The 21,429-nt window shown below is 37.1% G+C and overlaps 2 protein-coding genes across 2 annotated transcripts; both read left to right on the top strand.

Moving 5' to 3' along the window:
• The first annotated feature begins 3,176 nt into the window (after positions 1-3,176).
• Positions 3,177-16,022, top strand: Mip (Myoinhibiting peptide precursor). The gene is made up of 3 exons (XM_014243005.3): positions 3,177-3,404; positions 14,487-15,056; positions 15,124-16,022. Exons 2-3 carry the CDS (start codon positions 14,513-14,515, stop codon positions 15,237-15,239), a joined length of 660 nt encoding a protein of 219 aa, XP_014098480.3. The 5' UTR covers positions 3,177-3,404; positions 14,487-14,512; the 3' UTR covers positions 15,240-16,022.
• A 949-nt stretch (positions 16,023-16,971) lies between these two features.
• On the top strand, positions 16,972-20,226 carry LOC106625277 (transmembrane protein 209). Its single transcript, XM_036364429.2, has 8 exons — positions 16,972-17,128; positions 17,180-17,478; positions 17,553-17,666; positions 17,727-17,967; positions 18,026-18,174; positions 18,238-18,365; positions 18,438-18,767; positions 18,829-20,226. The coding sequence occupies exons 1-8, from the start codon at positions 17,106-17,108 to the stop codon at positions 19,186-19,188; spliced, it is 1,644 nt and encodes a 547-aa protein (XP_036220322.2). The 5' UTR covers positions 16,972-17,105; the 3' UTR covers positions 19,189-20,226.
• The last annotated feature ends 1,203 nt before the right edge of the window (positions 20,227-21,429 follow it).

Here is a 21,429-nt window from a genome sequence, read left to right as displayed (position 1 = left end):
CAAACACCTTCAAAACCTTGCCGTTAAGTGTTCCTCAGTATTTCATGATTTCTGCCGAGGACTTTTTACTCTCCAAATCCATTCTAAACTCATTCCTTAGTTCTTCTATATATTAGCAGTATCGTATGCATCGGCAGTCGGAGAAGATTAAACAACTCTTCTGTTAAACAAACTCAAATTCTGTATCAGAATTAGCGCCACACCTACACATGCACACATTTACATCTTTACACTTACATTTATATTTATGTTTGCGTTTCAATCTGTATGCATTGCAATCAAGAAGCATTAACACACCAAGATGTGTAATTAGGTGTTGCAATTACCGTTGCAACAAGGAGACCTTGAAGACATAATATCGAGACAACATGAATTTTTCCAGTTATGAACTTTTTAGACACACTCATACATATTTACATGCAGAAATTACTGTGTTGTGTCCATATTGCACGGCAGATTACTCTCGGCTAATGCCTTCGGGACATTATCCAATGCAAGTGCCACACGCATGTTTCTCTGTATGTGTGTGTGCAGTGCGAGCTAGATTCGTCTGAAAGAGCAGATGGAAGTTCATGAGAAGGTATTAAGACATACATATATGACGCAAATGACCACTTACTCAATTGTTTTGTGCGATTGCATTGGGTTAATGTCTAGCTGTGTGAGTGTTGCAAGTTGCAGATGGATATTGCACTTAAGTAATATATTTTTATGGCACTTGAGATTGTTATGGAACTCTATATGGGTTTATAATTTTACATATTCTTTTCCGAGAAGATGGAACTTTGGTGGGGCGATTGTATTGTCTTTCTTACCCAATCCTGGGTCAGCAAAAAATATGACTTAAAACATTAGTATTCCTTATAAGACAAAATTATGTGCGGATTCTGTCCAGTTTGGGGAAAAAATTTGCCTTATAGCCGATGCTTTTTTAAATATATTGAATTTTCTAGTGGCATAGCTGTCAAACCTGTCGAAGTTAAGCGTATATAAATTAGAAGATGTTTCGGTAGCAAACCAAAATGAGCTTTTATCCATAACTTTAATAATACGAACTTTTGGTGAATGAATCATGTCAAGAAATGATACAGTATTAGACCTCGTTAGATCACTTTTTATATGAATACGTCAACTCAAGTGTCTGTGCTAATAAACCTGCTACGATTGACCAGTTGAAGACCAACATTCGCCGCGCTATTCAAGTGATAAGATAGGGTATTCTAAATAAGTGCTGCAGATGAGATTGAGAGAATATTCGTTGGCGTTTTTATTTTTCTATATTTCGTTTAAAATAAAAATTCCATACCTCTAAATATAACCCCCTTAACATCCAAGTATTATTTAAATGTATTGTTCTCACGCATTGGCCGCTATAGAGGTTAAGTAGCATGAGATAATAATATAAAATTTCAGTTGAATGTGTGCAATATCCCAGTTTGGAACATACCTATATCGACCAGGAGCTTACATTTCCAGCTTTACTACTTATATAGTTCTGCTCTCGGCGCTCTTTTATGTCAAGTGAACTGAATTAGTTACAGAGTTACAGTGCTTTATGTATTTGCGTAAGACGCGCTTTTTGAACGACCACTTTCGCAGACTCTGCACTATACCAAGAAACATGTCGCCCAAATTTCATCGAAGTGTCTTAATCAGACAGATATAAGGTGCGCAACACCATTTTTAACCATTACGTGAGCATAACTGTTGTAACTCTTGTGTCTCTTATTGAGAGAGAATAAAACAGTTTCAAATATTTTTTACACAAATTACTTAGAAATAACCAAATAAATACATTAAATTAAATAAAATAAATGTTTTTGAGAACCACAAAATAAAATTGGGTATAATGCTGGGGTTGTAAAAGTTTTCTTAATTTCGTAAAGATTTTTTAATGATTTTTTAAAGCCTACTGGAAAATAACCAGTTCGACTTTCCTTCTCATCTTACTCAATAAACCCATAATTAGGTGTTCAAGTGTTTAAACTAATATTTTTTACCCAATAATTGAAGCAATCCATCATTACCAGTATCTTTACCGTTATTGTTTGCATGCCGATTTATTTAGTATCTACAAAAACAATTTCAAAGCAGAAATCAATGCAAATTTTCATGGCTCCAATTGCAACTAAGTGCAAAAACTGCAAATGGGAAATAAAGCTCAACCTGTTGTTCTCGTTTAATTAAAAACCGAACCACAAAATGGCCACTGGAATCTGCCTAAGCTCTGGCAATAACCAAATAACCAAACACTTAGATAAATACCACGGCCGTAATAATAAAAATAAATTTCTGCCATTGCCAACTTGGAGCAATTTATCAAATGTATCAAATGTCTTAATTGTCTATGCGGGCCGAATGACACCTGCAAGGGGTAACGGCAAATCCGTGCGTACACAAATTTCACAATTGCCATCATATTTTGCGGTTAAGTGAAACAAAAGCGTAGGCACATGGGCAACACTGTTCGGCACTTCCTTCTGCAGAACACTCCGCTCCACCCGCCTGTATATGTGTGTGGGAGTGTGTGTAGCAAAAACAAAGTATCTAACTAATTGAGTGTGCCATGCATCCTGTCTTAAAAGTACGTGTGTGTGTGTGTGCGTGTGCGTGTTAGTGGTGGCGCCACACACAAGTGACAAGCCGTTGTGCGTGCAATCATGTATGTGTATACTTCCGCTTTTGCTGGCACTCGTACGTTCGTTTATCGCCGTGATAGTCGTCGCTCGGAAGCCAGTTACAGTTGCGAAGCGGCGACATACTTCGGAAACTCCTTCGGCATTGCTTGGTCATGTGCGTGTTGCATGTTGTTGGTGGTAAGCAGTGGCACAGCGCTTTGGAGGGTTTTTGTGGCCGGCAAATCTTTTCATGTGCCTTCCAGGAGTTTTGTGAAACATTTTGAATTTTCTCAACCTCACATATTTCTATATAAAAACGGGTTATTGTTTGTTTTTGAAATGACAAAAGCGTACAAAGTCAAGCGACCTACCCCCCCGAAGTGCTTATTTCCGCGCCCATGTTGCCGATGGCGCATATAAATAAGTGCCGCCGAGGCAGTTCGAGGCATTTAACGGCGATCAACAGGTGAAAGCGCGCAGTTGGCTTAGAAGCGGCCAGCAGTAAACACACGACAGCCGGAGCAAGTGAAAGCAAACGCTAAAGCAGCGACATTGACATAGTTTGAATTTACTTTGCTGTGACCCGTTAAGTTACGCGGTAAATTGAGTTTATCTGCTTCGCTTTATAATCACATTAGAGGTAAAACGCGGTGAAATTAATTAAAAGCAAAGAACCAATAAACTAAAGAGTGCAACAAGTGTGAATTACAGCAACAACGACAGTTACAGGGATATACACTGTACGGTTAAGGGGCTTAAAGAAAGTGCTACATCGGGTTATCAAAGGTGAGTTGGCGAATGCTTTTCTACACCAATTAACTTTTGCTTAAGACTACGGGGGAGTGTCGAGCTTTGTATAAAAATTACGACACTTAAATTTTTTTCTTAAGTCCATTTTTAATCTTAAGACTAATCAGAGAATGCTTCTTCCGTGAATTCGAATTAATATTTTTAATTTTAGTTACACCAAAAACGAATGAGAGTGTCGGTAAATGTTTTCTCAGTTCTAATAAACACCTATTATTAAATTTGATAAAAAGTTTTAGTAAAGAAATTATCTGAAATATCATTAATGCTAGATGGCGTCTTGGCGAATTTTTTTTCCATTAGGAAAATAATTATTGTCGATTCAAAGCTGATTAATCCATATATTGTCTTAGTTTCATTGTAAGAATTTAATCAAAAATATCGTAGACAATTTTTCAAATAAAACTGTTTAAAAGTTTAGTATCTAGAGAGTAATGCTTTATAGTAATTATGTTTTGAAGATGCATGCTATATTTTTAGATGTCTTTTGCTTAATTTAAGTCAATATTCAATTAATAACATATATATATATTGTACATTAGGGTGAGCGAAAAAAACATTTGTATTTGCTTAGCCTGAAGGTCAAATTTGTATATTACATAAAAAAGAGAAACTTTTGGGAAAAAAATTTTTGTTTTAACATCTAGAGACGGCCCTCACTTTTAAAGTAAAGTTCCGAGTTAAAATTTGTATTTCGTAAAAAACTTTTTATAAGTGTTCTAGAAGCTGTGGAGAGTCCTCTTTCTGGCCAATTAAATGTTATCAACTTAAAAAAAAATTTTGTAGTCATTATTGGAGTATTAAAAAAAAGTCTTAAACGACAACATGCTTTCCTTAAGCGTTAAAATAAATTTGGAGTCAAAAACCGTCAAATTCGATAGTTTTTATATAAATGTGAAGAGTTTTTAGTACAAAATTTACTTCAAAAGTGAGTGGGCTGCCTTCAGATGTTAAAAAAAAAATTGTTTTCCATAAATTTTTTTTTTTTATAATCTACAAATTTGACCATAGGCTAAGCAAAAAAAATTGTTTTCACTCCACTCTAATGTACATACCTGTGTATGTAATATTGGAGTACTACCTTTTTATGTTATGTTTAAAATTCTTAGAGCAATTTGTTAATACAGATACACATACATAAAGTGTAATAGTTTTTTCTATAGCTCCAAGTGCTTTTTAGAATTAGCCAATGTTGCAAACTTAATACTCCAACCTACCAAATAGGATTACTGCTTGCTACATTTCGATAAATTGCTTATCAGAACTATCTTATCGTCGAAAAATTATCAAATAACGTGATGAAGTAAATGAAGGTGGAATTAGTTTATTAATCAATAGTAAATATGCAAATGTGTGTAATAAAATAAAAAGTACATGTGTAAATTGAAGTGCATGAATCGGTGAACCGCAGCGACATTCAGTTTGGGGATACAAACAATTAAATATTAAAAATACTTAAGCACCAAATACTACCAACTTATAATGAACACAAATACTACTAAAACATTATAAAAGCATGTGAGAAAAAATTAAATTTTTCAGTCCACTTTCAAACATTATATAAAATGCAAATGCTACAAATATTTCTTAAGGAATATTTATTTAGCGCCCGCAAAATTATTATTTCCTTTATTATCTAGCAATTTGGTAATTCGAAATAGTTCGCTTATAATCATTAGTTTCTGCTATTCATCGCATATCTAAAAAGCATTTCACTTATATAATCCCAGCAGTTACATGGATTTGCTTGCTCTAAGCGCGTCAGTGTCATGTTTTGATTGAGTAATACCACAGTGCCGATTTTGAACGAAATATTTCTGCACAGCAATTTTTTTCCTTTGCAAAGGCAAAGAATACAGCTTTTGTAAGCAAAATTTAAGAAATATATCGAAGCCGAATAACCGAAAGGTTATCTAATGTATCAATGATTTAATTTTATTGCACTTGCTTTTTCAAAGAATCATGTCTCACCACCAAATTACTACATTGCCACGTGAAAGCGAATAACTTTGAATTCAGACGCTCATACGCCTTGTTGAACCAAATGTTTCAGATTTTAATTTCTTTGTCTTGCTTGGATTTTTCTTTTTATATTGACGACAAATTAAATGCAATCAATTTTAAAATAATTTGATAATAATTTACATAATTTATAAGTTTCATTTGTGTTGTCAACTTTTTAATGATTTCAAGTACTTTATATAGTATATTATTGTACACGACTTCAATGTGTCAAATTTATAGGGTGAAGATGTGTGATTTTTTTTAAAGTAAATTCATGATTTCAAAGCGTTAATCCTAATCTTGAGATGCGATGTTTCTGAATTAATAATAAAACGGAGGGCTTGATGTTTGTATACGAGTCTGTCATAGAATGAAGGGAATTATGCTAGTTGCATATACTAAATGAAAAATGGGCCATAAAACAAAAATTGCAATGTTCTCAACGCTGTAGTGACGTTTGCTAGTTCCTTAATATGAATGCTTTTTAAATTTTCAGGTATTGGTTTATTTTTTAAGTACTTTGTGTTCTACACATTTTTTCCAATTGCTCACACATAAGCTCGTAACATTTTTATATTTTTATGGCTATGTGGGCGTTTTATTGTAACTCAGCGCACGGCTGATATTCTAATTTATCTAAGCCAGTCCATTTCCCAATCTATTGAACAATCAATTTGCACAGCAACAGGTGTTTTAGTTCGAATCGAAAGTGATTTCAGCACAATCACATTTTGAAAACAAAAACTATTTGCCACGCAGTCGAATTGCTTAAATTAACGCAGCTTTTATGCGCACATACGATCCGGCGGAAGCAGGGAAATCCCAACAAGCTGAAAAATGATATGGATTAAGCCATTCAGCTTTCAATTGACAATCAAATATTCGGTCAATTGAAAAAAGACAGCCATAAAACAGCCATTTAAATACGATACAATTTGGTCCAAATATCCTCGATTAGCTTTGGTTGCAAGCGCACAGCGGATGAAGTTCTATTTTCGCTATCAATTGTTGCAATAACAAAAGAGCGCAGCTGCGACTCTGCGAAGTTTTCGATAAAAGTGATTGTTTACCTACATACATATACCTGTCTGTATGCGTGTGTGTGCATGAAGAGCACTTTCGATAAGCGAAACACCTGCTTAGCGACAAAGCGATGTTACTGCCAACGCGCACCCACACACACACACACACAATTCGTAGAATACCGGCCGGCCTATATCTGCAAACATACAAACATACATATGCGCAATAGCAGTAACGGAACAGTCTCTAAACCGGAAAGCGCCGCTGCTCAATTGATTGCTGCCTTCAATGGCAATGTAATTTCACATCTGGTAACAAAATTTCAAACACACCATGCTACATGTATGGATGTGTGTTTACGTGTTCTTCTTGCGGAGCAATAGCAATTCTAACTGCGACAATAAGTACAAAAAGTACAACAAACGCTTTTTCTTTAAGCGTCCATGTGCTGGTTGGGTAAGTGCAATATTCGTACCCCTCAGCCAAGCAAAAATATTTAGGAAACTTCTGCCGCCATCGCTTTGCCATACGAAAAAGTCCAATTGGTTATTTAATGTAGTTGAACAAGTTAAATTTGAGCAGTTGGTCAGCCGGTCCTTCTTCAATGTCGTCCTCATTAAAAACGCATTTACATCGCCATACCAGACATACACACACACATCAACAAACAAACATGCATAGGTTTTCGTCATTCCCGTCGGTCGACCAGTTCTCGTCGAATTTCTTAAAATAAATGTCTTAACCTAAAATCTATTTTTCATCCTGTGACGTATGCTATGAAATCGAGCGTAGCGGTAACTGGTCTTTGCAACACTCGCTGTTAAAGGGTTTTCTGAAAAACTGTTTTGAGCTCCGCATTCGCCCCTCCATCTATCTCAGCTCATTCAAGCAATTGACAAAGTAAATAAACGAAATCGTAAATGGAATTGGTGATTTACATAAAGCGCTGGGTTTTCTTTGCTTTCTCTGATAGTTAAAATAGCCGCACCATTTCGAATTTCACTAGGAACACTTCCATACATTCATAGCGTTATGTGTATTTGTTGAAATGTTGTTGTAGAAATACAAATGTTTAACTTTTATTTGAGCACATTTTTACCAGTGATTTGCGTGGGTGATTCCCTCAGCTAGTTTCAGGCACAGTGTGGTGTCAGTGAAGAAATATTATGATAATTTTATTAACAGAAGCTTTATGTTTAAGATTATTGCGCTAAGCATTCCGAAAGTTTTATGGCCACAGCACTTTAATTGCAAGACATAACTCAATCAGAAGAGAGTTTCTTTATGGAATTTGCCTTACTGACGGCTCTGTTGAAATGTGCTGGGTGAAAGACTATAGTTTGGCTCAGTTCGCGTTGTCAAAACCAGCGCAGCATGTCAGAGGTATAGATAACTTTTACCATAGAAAGTTAATCTACAAAAAAGTATGTCAAAATTGAAATATCTCCACTGGCATTCAGACTTAGATAAGAATAATCCCTCATAGATGCCCAACTATTGTAATTCCAGCATTTTTATGCAACACTTCATCTACTTCATTGTTGCCCTGTCATGGCTCAGAAATCTGGCATAAGCATTATTCGATACTCTAAATTTACCCAAAAACAATAAATTTTGAACATCCGTGGGACTTTAGGGGTATATTCAAACGTTAAGAAATATCTTTAGGAAAAAGTGTAGATTTTAAGGGTTTTGGGTTATTAAAGGCAAGAAAAAATTGTTTAAAAATAAGTTTTCCAGAACGACAAAGCTCTCTGCAAAAATTAAAGCACGTCCTCGTACTAAGGAGCAGCGATACACCGAGTTTCGTTTAACCTCAGCCCACTGTACCAGCAGTCATATTTCCATCTGAGCACCGTCCCATCTTCATTATTAGCCAATTTGGCTCCTCAGAGGATCATATCGTTAAGGGATATATTAAATAATTTCAAATGTAAATTTCGATAGAAAGTAAGCATTCTATATACGTATATGTGTGGATATGTGTGAGTGGTTTTAGATGCCGGTTCCCAACGGAACTTGCGGTCTGGAGCCACGTTTTTTCCAGCTGCTGCCTCCTCGCTGTTTATGTAATTTACTGATATTCAGCCTATGCGGGTTAGAGTTGATTTAGGAGTAAAACATGTGTGTATATGTGCGTTTGTGTGTGATGATGGTGCGCAAATCTATTTTATTGTGCGGTTATTTGTTTAGTCAATAATTTGCGTTTTTGTGGTGATTTTACGTCGGTTTTGGAATTTCAGTCCTTCGCCACCACTACATTATCAGCCGAGCACGTAAAAGGATGTGTGGTTTTCTACCGAAGCTCCAGCATTCCAAGGACATTTATGCGATGACAGACTCGAAGGCTGTTTGCTGTATTGCCGCGCAATAAGGAATTTTTGATAGCGCCTTAAGCGATATGGGCGGCGTCCACATCACACCAGACAGACTGATGTGTCAATAGGAGAATAACAACAAAAGCGGTAACTTGCCGTTGTTGACATTCTCGTTGAAATTGAGGCGTTAAATGTGCTATAATTCCCTTTTTGTTGTAGTTGATTTGAATGCGGCGCATGATTTTTTCTTCTGCCGATGAAAAAGTGAAGCCGCTAATGTTGTTTTTGTTGATGTTGCGATGGTCCTATCCAAACACTGCAAATGCGAGTTGGCCCCTCTGGCAAATTTTTGTCCGTCGGCTTGCCACTTATGGAACATGCGGCACCGCTTACGCCGCAAATAATTATAAATACATACAAACACATCGCTGTGTATGTGTGTTCTAAAGAATGCCTAATTTGATCGAAAATCTCAATTTTTACGCATTTTTCAAGACCACTTTGGAATTCCCAATTATATGTCCCTTAAGAGGCTTTCCAATGACCTCTATTCTTCTCATTGAAAATTTGTATTTTTTGTGGTCACATTCGTTTTCGGTTGTTGGTATTTGCGTGCTGACTAATTTAAGAATTCTTCTGGCTTTTGTGTGTTAAGCAAACACGTTCCACTTTGGCCGCTTCGATTAGCCTATCCAAAATAAAATGTAATTGAAAGTTGTTGACTAGCTGACATTCGGTTGAAGTGGCGAGTTCAGCTGCGGCAGGTGTCAGCAGCGAACACTTTGTTACTTGCTGATTTATATTTATAGTGTTTGTGAAACTGCGAAAGCGCGCGTCTTACGCCGATTGCGATGAGTTTGGAAAGAGTTAAGTTTAGCAAGCGCGTGTTGGCCATTGAAAAGTCGATTTATTTAAGTGGATGACGTGTTTATTTAAGCAACAATTAGTTTCAAAGATTATTTAACCATTTCTCTGCAGAATATGGCTTGGTAAAGTTGCGTAAGCTAAACTTCACAATAACAAAATGCAAAGGATGCAAAATAGCTCGGGTATTTGTGTTTGTTCGATGTTCCTAAATTAGTTTGCGCAGTATTGAGAATACTCGTATATGTATGAATTTTCGAGTGTTTCACTTTACTACTACTATCGTTATACATTTATTTAAAAGCATCATCAGAGGATTTTGCTACCTTCATTTACCGCTGCCTCGTTTTCCCATATCATAAAGTGATTGATCTAGACTATACAGCCCTAAAATTTTGTATTATTTATAAAATATTCATATAGAAACATTTGCTTATCTTTGCATTTATTTGAACAAATTTCGAAACATATATACTTGTTTTTAATATTAGGCAAATTTTTTCTCGCTCTTTATTTTGTGTATTTTATTCTGTGGGCTCCAAAAGTACTAAAGTCCGCGTGTTCGTCAGTAATGCACATAAATATTTAACGATCTAATGGTCATAATAGTAAGCATGTCCTAATTTTACATCTATGGCATAATAATATAGGCGCAGCCAACAAGAAGCTTGTAACTGAGGGTGATGTGTATATTTCTTTCACAATAATATGATTTTTAACAATTTATCAATAGAGATGAAAGAAAAGAATTTGTGGGCAATTAACATATCTCGAAATTAAGAATATTTGCGCGTCTAATAAAATTGGACTTTCGAAACAACAGTACTAGAAGTAATCAGATTTTCGATTTCGAAAAATATGAAATACGTTTTAATGATCTAAATATACTAATTTATGCGCAGTTTGCTTAAAGGAGCGTGAATTCAAAGAAACTTTCGCTAGTTTATATAAATTTGTTGCACTTTTATTTTCTATTTTTGCTCAAGTAGAAGTATAAGTAGATGGGAATATTAAAAACTGCCGCAATAATATCAACAATATTGACGAGGCATTACTTTTTTACGCGCAATAACAGGAACGTGTGAGTGCAGTCGCGCTGCTATTATTGCATTTTCCATATAATGCCATGCATACAGTAAGCTACAAAGCAAATGAACTCTGGTATCGTGCCAAAAATATCTCCCTTGTTTAATAATGTTAATCTATAATGAAATGGTGTTTTTTCACTTTCAATTAGCAAAGGGGCTTATAATCTTACAGAAATAATATAAAGTTTAACTTTTATATGTAGAGATAACTCGCGGGGTTTTTAAAATAAATTCAAGGCTTCAAAATTTATGTCGATCAATTTTACCGAAGACTTTTTAACACTCTTTCCCGACCCAATAATAATACATCTGACTGTACCACACAGTGTGCACAAACTCTTTCTAGCACTCATCTTTACTCTCCCGCTGAGATAATTTCACTTTCGCCATTTGAATCGTCATAATTTTGCAATTTTGCATTGAAATTATGCTGTAAAAGTGCTTTCGATGATTACACTCTCGTTTCCCTCCTTTTATTGGCATTTTTAGGCGCACATACCATAAATCGTGTTATGCATAAATACCAAAGTCGTTCAGCGCTCGGCTTGCTTAAGTGCCTACCCAAGCAGTAAGCCTATATATACTTGTATGTAGTATATATAGTATAAGTTTATATGTATACCTAGTGTGTATATATGTATGTATTTACAGGAACGATTGCTATCAATTCTGCTGCCAATTCGGTTACTTTAATCCAGGCACTTAGAATATTTATGAAAATAACAAATGGCTTATTTACTTGTATTACAGTTATAGTAAAATATAAGCATAACTGTATATATATATGTGTTGTATGCAAATAAATATTATCGAAATCGATTGGAATACGTGTGGAATGAGCGTGAGTGTACTTTGACTGTTTAATCAAATTTGTATTAACCATTTTCATCGCTCATACATACTTGTAGATACCTACACCTACATAAATACCCTGATATATGTTCGTGTGTACTCGTATGTTTTTTCAGCCGTAATACAATAACAGTTTTATGTATGGCTTCGTGCCATTCCCCTGCAACTAACAACTAATGTTCTTTGTTCGCTAAGGTAACGGTTAAAACAATAACAAACAACTTTACGATAAACATCACGAAGCATAACACGAATATGACCGAGAAGCACGATCGAACGCTTATGAGAGATGTGTGGGTGTTCTTTTCCCATCGCGCTTATTTTCTTCCACGTGTTTTTTCCTGTATTTTGCTGCTTATAGTTGTTGTAATGTTTTTTAACCTAAATAGAGTACCTTAAGTTTTCCACGAAGTTTGTAACACCCAGAAGGAAACTTCGAAGATCCCACAAAATAAATTTATATAAATGAGTCGATTTAGCCATGTCCGTCTGTCTGTATATACGCGAACTAGTCCTTCAGTTTTTGAAAATTGATCTGAAAGTTTGCAGCTGCGGCAAGGCAACTGTAAAGTCTCCGAAAAAATTGTTCAGATCGGACTATTCTAGCATATAAGTAGCTGATATGCAAACTGATGACCAAAATCATCTTCTTGCATGGAAATATTTGAGAGAAAAAAATGAGAGAAAAATATCTTTGTAAAAACTACATTCATGTTGCCCTATTGACCTACTCATCTTCGGAAGAAGAGATTATTTATTACTCGACTAATGCAAATTCTTACTAAGCTTGGGTTTAGTCCAATGACTCGCTCCAGTAACTAACAGAAATCTCCTGGCTTGATTCACATCTCTGTTACTTTATCACCCACTGATTATTAAAGTCGGCCTTATTAGATAAATATATGAACAAGCGTTCGCTCCCATGTGACCCCAATGTCCGGGAGTGTCATATGATCGTAAGTGATTTAAGTCAAAACTCGAGATTGCTGTGATGTGTGAGCAGTGCCCAAGCAGCAAATTACAGAGTGCACATGTGCCTTCACACACGACTGTTCACAACGGTCACGACAGAAAATCGAGAAAAAGATGAGCACAGAATGAAAGATTGCGTTGTGGTCACGGTCTGACAGGCTTTATAAAGCGAACATTAGCTCACACACACGCTTACACACACATACTTATACATGTATGCCTAAATATACAATATAATGAGCTGAAGTACAACTGGCCGCCTGCAAGAACGCCGCGCGCTGCACGCCGCCCAAAAGCTCAACAGGGCGTATGATGAATGCGTTGCCGGTGAGCTAGTGAAAGTGACGAGCACTTGATTGTGTAATCCCGCAAGGAATCGGTTTTTTTCATTCAAATGAGAACTTTTTCGACATTTGACTCTTGACTGTGCTCTGTCCAGTGCCCTTTAAGCTCGCCTATTTGCGGCTGAAAAGCGCAAAGGTGGAACATTTATCTTATTTTATTTCCCAAAAGGTGTGGGCGTCGCACAGTGTACTTGTGAGTGTGTGTGTGTATGGCTTGGGCTTTCAGCTGATGATGATTTGCTGTTATAACCAAATACGCTTGTCAATTTGCGCCTATTCACCGCTTAGCAATGCCATGATGTTGGTATTTATGTAAGCACCTTGGCACTCAAGTGGCGCTGCATAAACAACTGCGAACAGCTAAAACACACAAACGGTTTTTCACGCGTCACAAAGTAACAAATGAATGAACAAATACCCTCTCTGCTCTGCGTCAACCACTTGACTGCCTGAAAAGGCAAATCGGTTTTGTTAGCGTTCATGTTGCTTTCGGCATATTTTCGGTACTCCAATTTTGGCTTTGGGGAAATCTGCACACTCGTCGCCCGTACTGCATGTACCCTCCAACACACACACATGCACACACTGGCACAGCGTTGCCGTTTAAGCATTATGGGGTCATAATTTCTAACTGTTATTATACCTTTTAGCCATGATCGCATGCCCCTGGGCGCATACACCAAACCGGGAGCGAAGTCGAGTGGCAATACGTGTGCATGTATATATCTATTTATGTTGCATATGCGTGAGCAATTAAAATTGCTCGTTCATATACAATACTTGAGCTCCTACAAATCCATGTACATGTGTGTGAGCGCGTGTGAGTTTGTATATTTGGTCGTATTTTTTCTTTGAGTTTTGTCCACTCAATGTTTGCCACTTTGGCACAGTGTCCAGCAACTTAGTAAGAGTGCTGTGTAATCTAATATACCATAAAGAATGCAGGGTCTACAAAGCTTTTCGGATAGATGGAAGCCTACTCACTTGCGTGAAAACATTTTCTCATACAAAGATGGAAGGTGTTGGAATTCAACATTCTTTGCTAAAATCAATGTAATATTCTTTCACTCCTAATGGGTCATAGGCGTTAAATATCAACAAAATATATGGAAGAAATAAATATATATAAATCGGTGAGTTCGCTGTCCTTATCTCTTATAGACGATAGTATTGAACATGGCGTTCTTTGATTTTTGCGGCAGAAAAGAGCACAGTGCAAAATATTTCGAATGTTTGTATGTAAAAATGTGTCAAGAAATTGTTCCTCAATGAATGAGAGTGCCAGTGTGTGTGTGTGTGCGTGAGATTACAGTTTGGGTTGAGCATGTGGCTGACGGGTGAAGTGGCTTTGAAAAGGAGAAGTACCGCCATTTAACATAAGGCAAATGAAGAGTGTAATTGTTAACGATAATTAACGCATATGTTGCACTGAGTCGTTAAGTAACCGAGCGAATTTAGTTTTTGATGTTGAGTCACTCACACATTCACAAAGAAACTACAGCGCATCTTAATGCATCATTCCTATTATTTATCGCATACAATATACAGCGAATGATTAATCAGACGTCCTCTTTTACTGCTTTATTCCTTTTCTAGTTACAACAACACTTTTCAAAGCCAAGATGCATTATCCAACCAGTGAACGGCAGTCCAGGTATAAATTCCTCACGACCATTTTCCACGCCTTGCTCATAATCGCCGCTGTGAATATGAAATTGGCTGGAGTACTCGGCGAAGAGGCGGTCACAGGCGTCGCGCTGCCTGCCGCCAACGAAGACAAACGCAATTGGCAGGCGCTGCAAGGTCCGTGGGGTAAGCGCGCACACTACGCTGGGCCAACGTTGCCTGAAATGAACGAGCCAGAGGACGACGAACGTTTGGTACCGCTGCTGATCAGTAATGGCGAACGCGACGAACCCTTTTTGAAGTTCTCCATGATGTACCTGACCAACGCCGGCACACTGGATCGCTTGTTGAACGACAGACAAGACGAACAGAGTGGGCTGAGGATGAACGATGACCTGGTTACGTCTATGGAAGATATTGAGGGCTACGGCAACAACAATGACGACAACAACACTCCGCTGAGCGAGAAACGCGCTTGGAATAAAATGAATGCTGCCTGGGGCAAGCGCCGCAACGCGCCTACTTGGAACAAATTCCGTGGTGAGTTCTTGATCATTGCTTGTGCTGAATTATTGCTATGATTGAATTAATTCTGGGGACTTTCCAGGTGCATGGGGCAAGCGCGAGCCCGGCTGGAACAATCTCAAGGGCATGTGGGGCAAACGCTCGTCCAAGGATTGGGTGAAGTTGCATGGCGGTTGGGGCAAGCGCGCCTTAAACTAAGGCAGTGCGACTGAAACCTGCTCGATTTCGATGGAAACCCTTCAACAGAATGTGCAGCTAATATGTGTTTAACGGCGATCAGTAATACAAGATGAAACCCAACAACAACAATCTATAACTAATTCACATAAAATATGAAAAACGCAACAAATGTATACAAAGTCATATTATGTAATCAAATTTGCCTATTGTACATTTTACCTTACTTCTTTATATGTGTGTAAAAATAATTAATTAAATATCTCGTGTAATAATATGTAAGTACTGTGACGGGAGCTATGTATGTAAATGTAAAATACGGTCAACTATGAGCATCTAAATATACATACATTCACACACATACACACAAACATATACATATATATATTTGCAACAATTTTTAAATGCATGTACCAATTAGGATGCAACACTTTTATGTGCAAAAATTTGATGAAAAGTATTAAAGAAACCCATGAACAGCATTTACAATGGCAATCTCAATCCGGTTTTCTATTTGAAATTTTTAATACCAAAAATGTATGAAAGCCTTAAATGTTCTGTGTATGTATATTGTATGTAACTGTGTATAGTTCTCTTAATTTATATTTATATGCTTCGAAACGAGTATTTAAGATTTTCTCCCCCACTTAAAAGCAATTTCGTGCATGAAGACAGACTCACTGAGGTAAAAGTGGATGTGAAGTGCAGCCAACAATTCCAGTCAATTAAGTCTGGTTTTATGTATTAATTACAAAGACAAATTAAACAGTATTAAATAAAGCGTATTGTAAAATATCAATTAAATTCCGAATTTTGAATAATTTAATTTATTAAAAGCTGAGGCTATGGAACAAATCGGCGGACTATATAATTCTCTTTATAGCCTCTGATCGGTTATATTCATTTACAATCATATTTAAGATATTTTAGTACTTATAACGGTACACATTTAATGGGCATGAGGTACATAACTATTTTATGTTATATACCATATATTGTATGTAGATCAAAAGGTAAGTGAAGCTGCTTAATCAATTAAGTTTACTGTAAAAAAATCGATTGTTTTACACAAATCTTGCATTCCTTCAAAAATCTCAAAAACAATTTGGCATTGTGATAAAGAAAATTGCACTTAGCCAGCTACCCAAAACAAATATACTTCAATTAAATTGTTCTGTACATTAAATACTTAAGTATATGTTAGTTGCGTTGCTTTGACGTCCTTTCAGGATAAATTAAAAAAACAAATTGCATTTGAATTTAGCAAATACACAAACCCTAACTAAAAATTAGTACAGGGTGTCAAAAATCTTTTGAATTGTTGGACCAAAAATTAAAAGCAGCTTTGCCTATATGTGTACATTTATTTCCGCATTAGTATGAAAATTACCATCTCAAGCAAAAATGGACTAATCTGGCTGCAATCATATCAGAGAACATACATTATTCTTGTATGTTCTCTGCTTCAACTTCAATGTAAGCGCAAACCAACGCGACATGTTGCTTGGAGGCAGTTTCCACACAGTGTTGCTGCGAAGTTCTAAAAATAATTTCTCTAATTTATTTTAAACTCTTGCACTGTTTTTAAATACTTTACCACCGCTTTTAAGAAAAATTATATTTCGTTTTAAACGGAAGTTTGTTTATATATTGTTAAAAATACAAATTGTTTGCTACGGTGTACTCAAAACACAGACGTCGCACGTAGCGATTGGATTTTGTGGAACTTAGCGGTGACATTACGAGCAACGGCATTGCAAAAAACAGCTGGCCTAAAAGGCGCAAAAAACATTTGGACCGGCAAAAAGTTCACCAAATTTTTAATAATTTATATATAGTATATTGTGTTTTGCCAATTAAAAATAATTTAAAATTGCAATAATAACAATGCAGTCTTTGCAAAAGTATTGGTATGTTATATAAATTAATTGTAATTTATTATTAATACACTCTCTCTGTAGCGGTTCGCCAAACAAATTGGTGGAGCTCAGTCTCAATATGCATTTGAGCGCAAAACTAGCGAAGAATAGCTTGCGTTGGGGTTGTCTAAATGTAGTGCTACTGGCCATACTCTTATTTGATATTTCTAACCGATGTCCATTTGCACACTCAAAGTGGTATTATGCAGAGTATATTGCGGCTGTGTTAACGGGACTTGGGGCCTTCTCCAGTTTCCTTAAATACTTTCTGTACATGTTCCGTAAAAATCCAATATCGGGAACCAAAGAACAGAAAAATCTACTTAAATTTGATGAGCTCGGTAAGAAAATTACCATTCAACTGCTGTCTGATATTATTTCCACAAACACTTGTTCTAATTTTAATTGTTTACAGATTCGTCATTTATTGTAACACCACCGCTGCAAAGAAAGAAGAAAGCATGCGATGATTTGGCAGCTAATCAAATCAATAACACATTGTTAAGTTGGCACTCTTCTTTCAATGATTGTAAGATTTATATTCCTACAATTATGGCTACTTTATTGAATTTTAATATTGTATTTGCAGCGCGCGCTGGCTTGTCTCACAATTGGAGTTACAGTCGCACAACACCACCTCGCGGCAGCTTTAGTCCGCAACAGCAGCAACAACCACACAATGCTTCCTGGAACTCTGTGAGCAATCGGTCGGTGGTTATAGGCGCCAACAACAGTGCTATGACCAACACGAATTCTCTCATGGAGTCATACCCCAAATACAAACGTGAAGAATTGATAACTGACGAAGAGAGTCTAAAACAATATTTAAAGTAAGTGCAACCGTTTCATAGAGGATTTTCTATTATCATGAACAACTTGTAATTTTAGAGAGTTTTCTATACACGAACAAAGCATGAATGACACTGCGGATGTGAGTCAGCATTATAATACTGGTTCAGTGAATTCCTTTTGGAACTATTGTAACACGGCAGCTAATATGCTCAAGACATCCATATACCAACTGTCCCCACTGACGAGTAAGTGAATGCATATGTAGATTTGTGATTAAAGAAATTTCAAGTAACATTTTTCTGATTTAGCTCCTGCTACACCCAGTAAACAATCAGCTACTGAAGACGGTGGTCTTAAATTCATGGATAGTAACTCAGAAGTTATAAGACGCATCTCATCCGAAAAATTATCACAATATGTAGCCAATTTAAGAAGGGTAATAAATAGTTTTTGTTAAACCCTTCAGCATATTTTATACATACGCACATCCTTTTATTTTTCTCTTCAGTGGATGTCTGCAACTATTTTAGAGCGTTTATCAAAAGAAATCAATAAAATCGATGAGTCATTTAAAAATCGTGGGTTTGCGGATATGCGTATGGGTGGCATTAGTTTGGAACGACTTAAGAAAACAGTGGAAAATCAACAATTTGTGAATCAGTACATGCCAATGTTGCCTTTGATCCTGCCCTTTTTGGAAATGTCTAGCAATCAAGAATATTTGGTTCAACGTATTAAGGATTTAGCAGAAGGCTCATGCATCTCGGACTACCGTTGGAACTCGGGAGCTGCTTATCACGGTTTGAAATGGGACGAGCACCTACCCACCGATTCTGCGGTAAGTTCACATACATATATTCTTAATACGAAAAATACTAATATTTCCTGAATATTTACAGATTCTATTCCATCTATTTTGCGTTTACATGGACAGTCAACTTATGCCTTTACCACAAGGTGGTGGTCGTCCCTTCTTCAGTCGCTATGTGATAATGGGCAAAGAGAAGCGCTCTGCAAAGGAAACTGTTGCGCTCGTCCAAAATAAAGCACATTGCGCTATACTCTGCACGAATCCGCAGAAGCCACGTTTCAACTTTATAAGCGACAAGGAAATCCATACATGCGCATATGACCGCAATAATCTCCTCTATGTAATCATACAATTTTTAATCCATATGAAAACACATCATGAAGGTGCATTGGAAGGTGTCAACCTGGGCAAAAGCGGCATAAATATTTTGTGCGTCATTGAAAGCTGAACCTGCGAGTAGATCAACTAATAACTTCGCCTAATTATACACACACACACATGTAGTCAGCGTTGTTATAACACATTTTTTAATTACTGAGTGGCTAATTAAGACTTGACAAGCATATAGAATGAAATTCTCACCAGACAAAACTATACGCGTACTTACAATATTAATATTAAGTCAATTTAGTTTAGATTGAATGAACCGCAGAACTTTTACTCGCCAAGCTCCCATGATTTTAAAAGCGCATAAATTAGAAAGTACTTCTATGCGACTAAGAATACAATAAATTGTTAAAAGTGCAAACAGACACAAACCCCAACCGAACTCTTACACATACATACATACTCACCCACATCCAACACGCACAGAGAGTGGCAATAATTTTGCGCGTAGTTTTCGCGTAAACTTTTAATTAAAGGGATTTACTGATTTATATCGCAAATCCATGGTACATTCCTTTGGACATTAATCGTTTTTGTGCTGTGGATTTATCGTGTCACAGGAGTGATTTGTGGCTGAAATACAGCGAGCTACAGCAGCTACGCCAGCTGCACACGACACACATACCCATGCATATACAGGAAGCGAAAATACATATGCAGTTGCTGTGATAGGAATGTGAACGACAAATCTGCTTACGTTATCACAGAGTTTGGCGACAGCCGACAAGCAAACACACCGCTAATCAAAAGAGAAGAACATAATAGGAACACTCCTGTATACCCATCAATTTCAACGCACTTACATGTACTTTGCTGACTGAACTGACTGCACGGATATCGTTATAAACTCGTTTTATAGGTTATGTAGAAAAACTAAATTTTTTACGCTTTTATTATTTGTTATTTATGCGTTAAAATAAATAATAATAATAAGAAACTACTTCGCATTAACTATAATTTAATAAGTTACAATAATTAAAGATTATTTAATTATTCAGAGTTGGTTTAAGGACTATATATAATAGTTTCTAGGGCTTATTAATAGTGAATATTGTCTTTATATCGCTTATAAAATAATAAAATGCCATTAAAACACAAATGTCACAATTTATTACTGTTAAATCCTCTAAATTTAATAGTTCAAGAATGCAACGAACACCCCACTCATCTAACACCCATTTCCCTATGATTCGACCCCTTCTAAACAGCTCGTTTCCCGGGCCTTCCGTTAGATGACCTCGACGACAATCAAACTATAACTTATCACCCAAGCGGGGACTAAGTAACCCCTACAACAAAACCAACAATGCAACGAACAAAGGGTCTGGTCTCACAAATTTAAGCGACACTTTTAGAAATAACTAAAAGAATTTAATAAAATGCTGTCTGCTTGTTTGGTTTTGGCATGATTGCATTATCCATTTGTTGTGAAACTAACCCACTGTCCGCTTGCATTTCAACAAATTCCAAAAGCCGGTAAACGAGTGTTTTGAGTAAGCGATAAAAAATTATTTCCACTTGAACAATGTTCGCTCCCCCTCCTTCCGCACTATGCGGCAAATTTCACCGCGGAGTTGACACGCCCACTATGAGTAGAGCTTTAAAGCTGACACGCATTCGGCGCACACACACAGACGCACACACATCGTACGGGTGGAATCGCAGCTGCAGGCGGAAGTGAAAATGTGTTAAACAATTCCCGGAGTCCCATACCGCAGGAAGTTGCAGGAGGAAGTTTGTTTGCTGTTTGTTGCCGTTGCAGCTGCGGCCGCTGCCGCTATTGTCGCCCATGTTGTCAGCTCATAAAGTTCTGTTGTTGCGACGCTTCTTCTGTTATTGTGTAAATTGAGTGCAATTAAATTGCAGCCGTTAGCAGAACGAGCGAGAGCGCGGAGCATGGTGTGGCGATGGCCGTGGAGAAGCGTTGGTGTTGGTGTGAAATTCCATTGTGCGGTCGGTTACTTAACGACTGCAACTGGGCAGCCAAGCATTCGAAGTGCGCTACAGCAATACTCGTACCTATGTCCGCACCCACACACGCACCCGCAGCCACTGGCGCAAGGTATGCTTGCAACTTGCTGGCGAGTTTCCTTTATTTTTCGGTGTAATGGCCATAGTCGTATTGGCCATGTGCGGTTTTGGTTTTGCTCGACACTTTGCACCACACGCGCGCATATCTCCTTGAGCGCCTTCGTGATTTCATTGCAGCCACTGTTGGCGCGACACTTGCACACACGCACACACACACATACGCAGGAGGCTGCTGGAGTGAGCGCATCGTTGTGGCAGCAGTTTCATTTCT

Source organism: Bactrocera oleae, chromosome 6, assembly GCF_042242935.1.
Source record: "Bactrocera oleae isolate idBacOlea1 chromosome 6, idBacOlea1, whole genome shotgun sequence".
NCBI lineage: Eukaryota > Metazoa > Arthropoda > Insecta > Diptera > Tephritidae > Bactrocera > Bactrocera oleae.
Note: the sequence above shows the minus strand (reverse complement) of the source record. Positions and strands in the feature narration are given on the sequence as shown.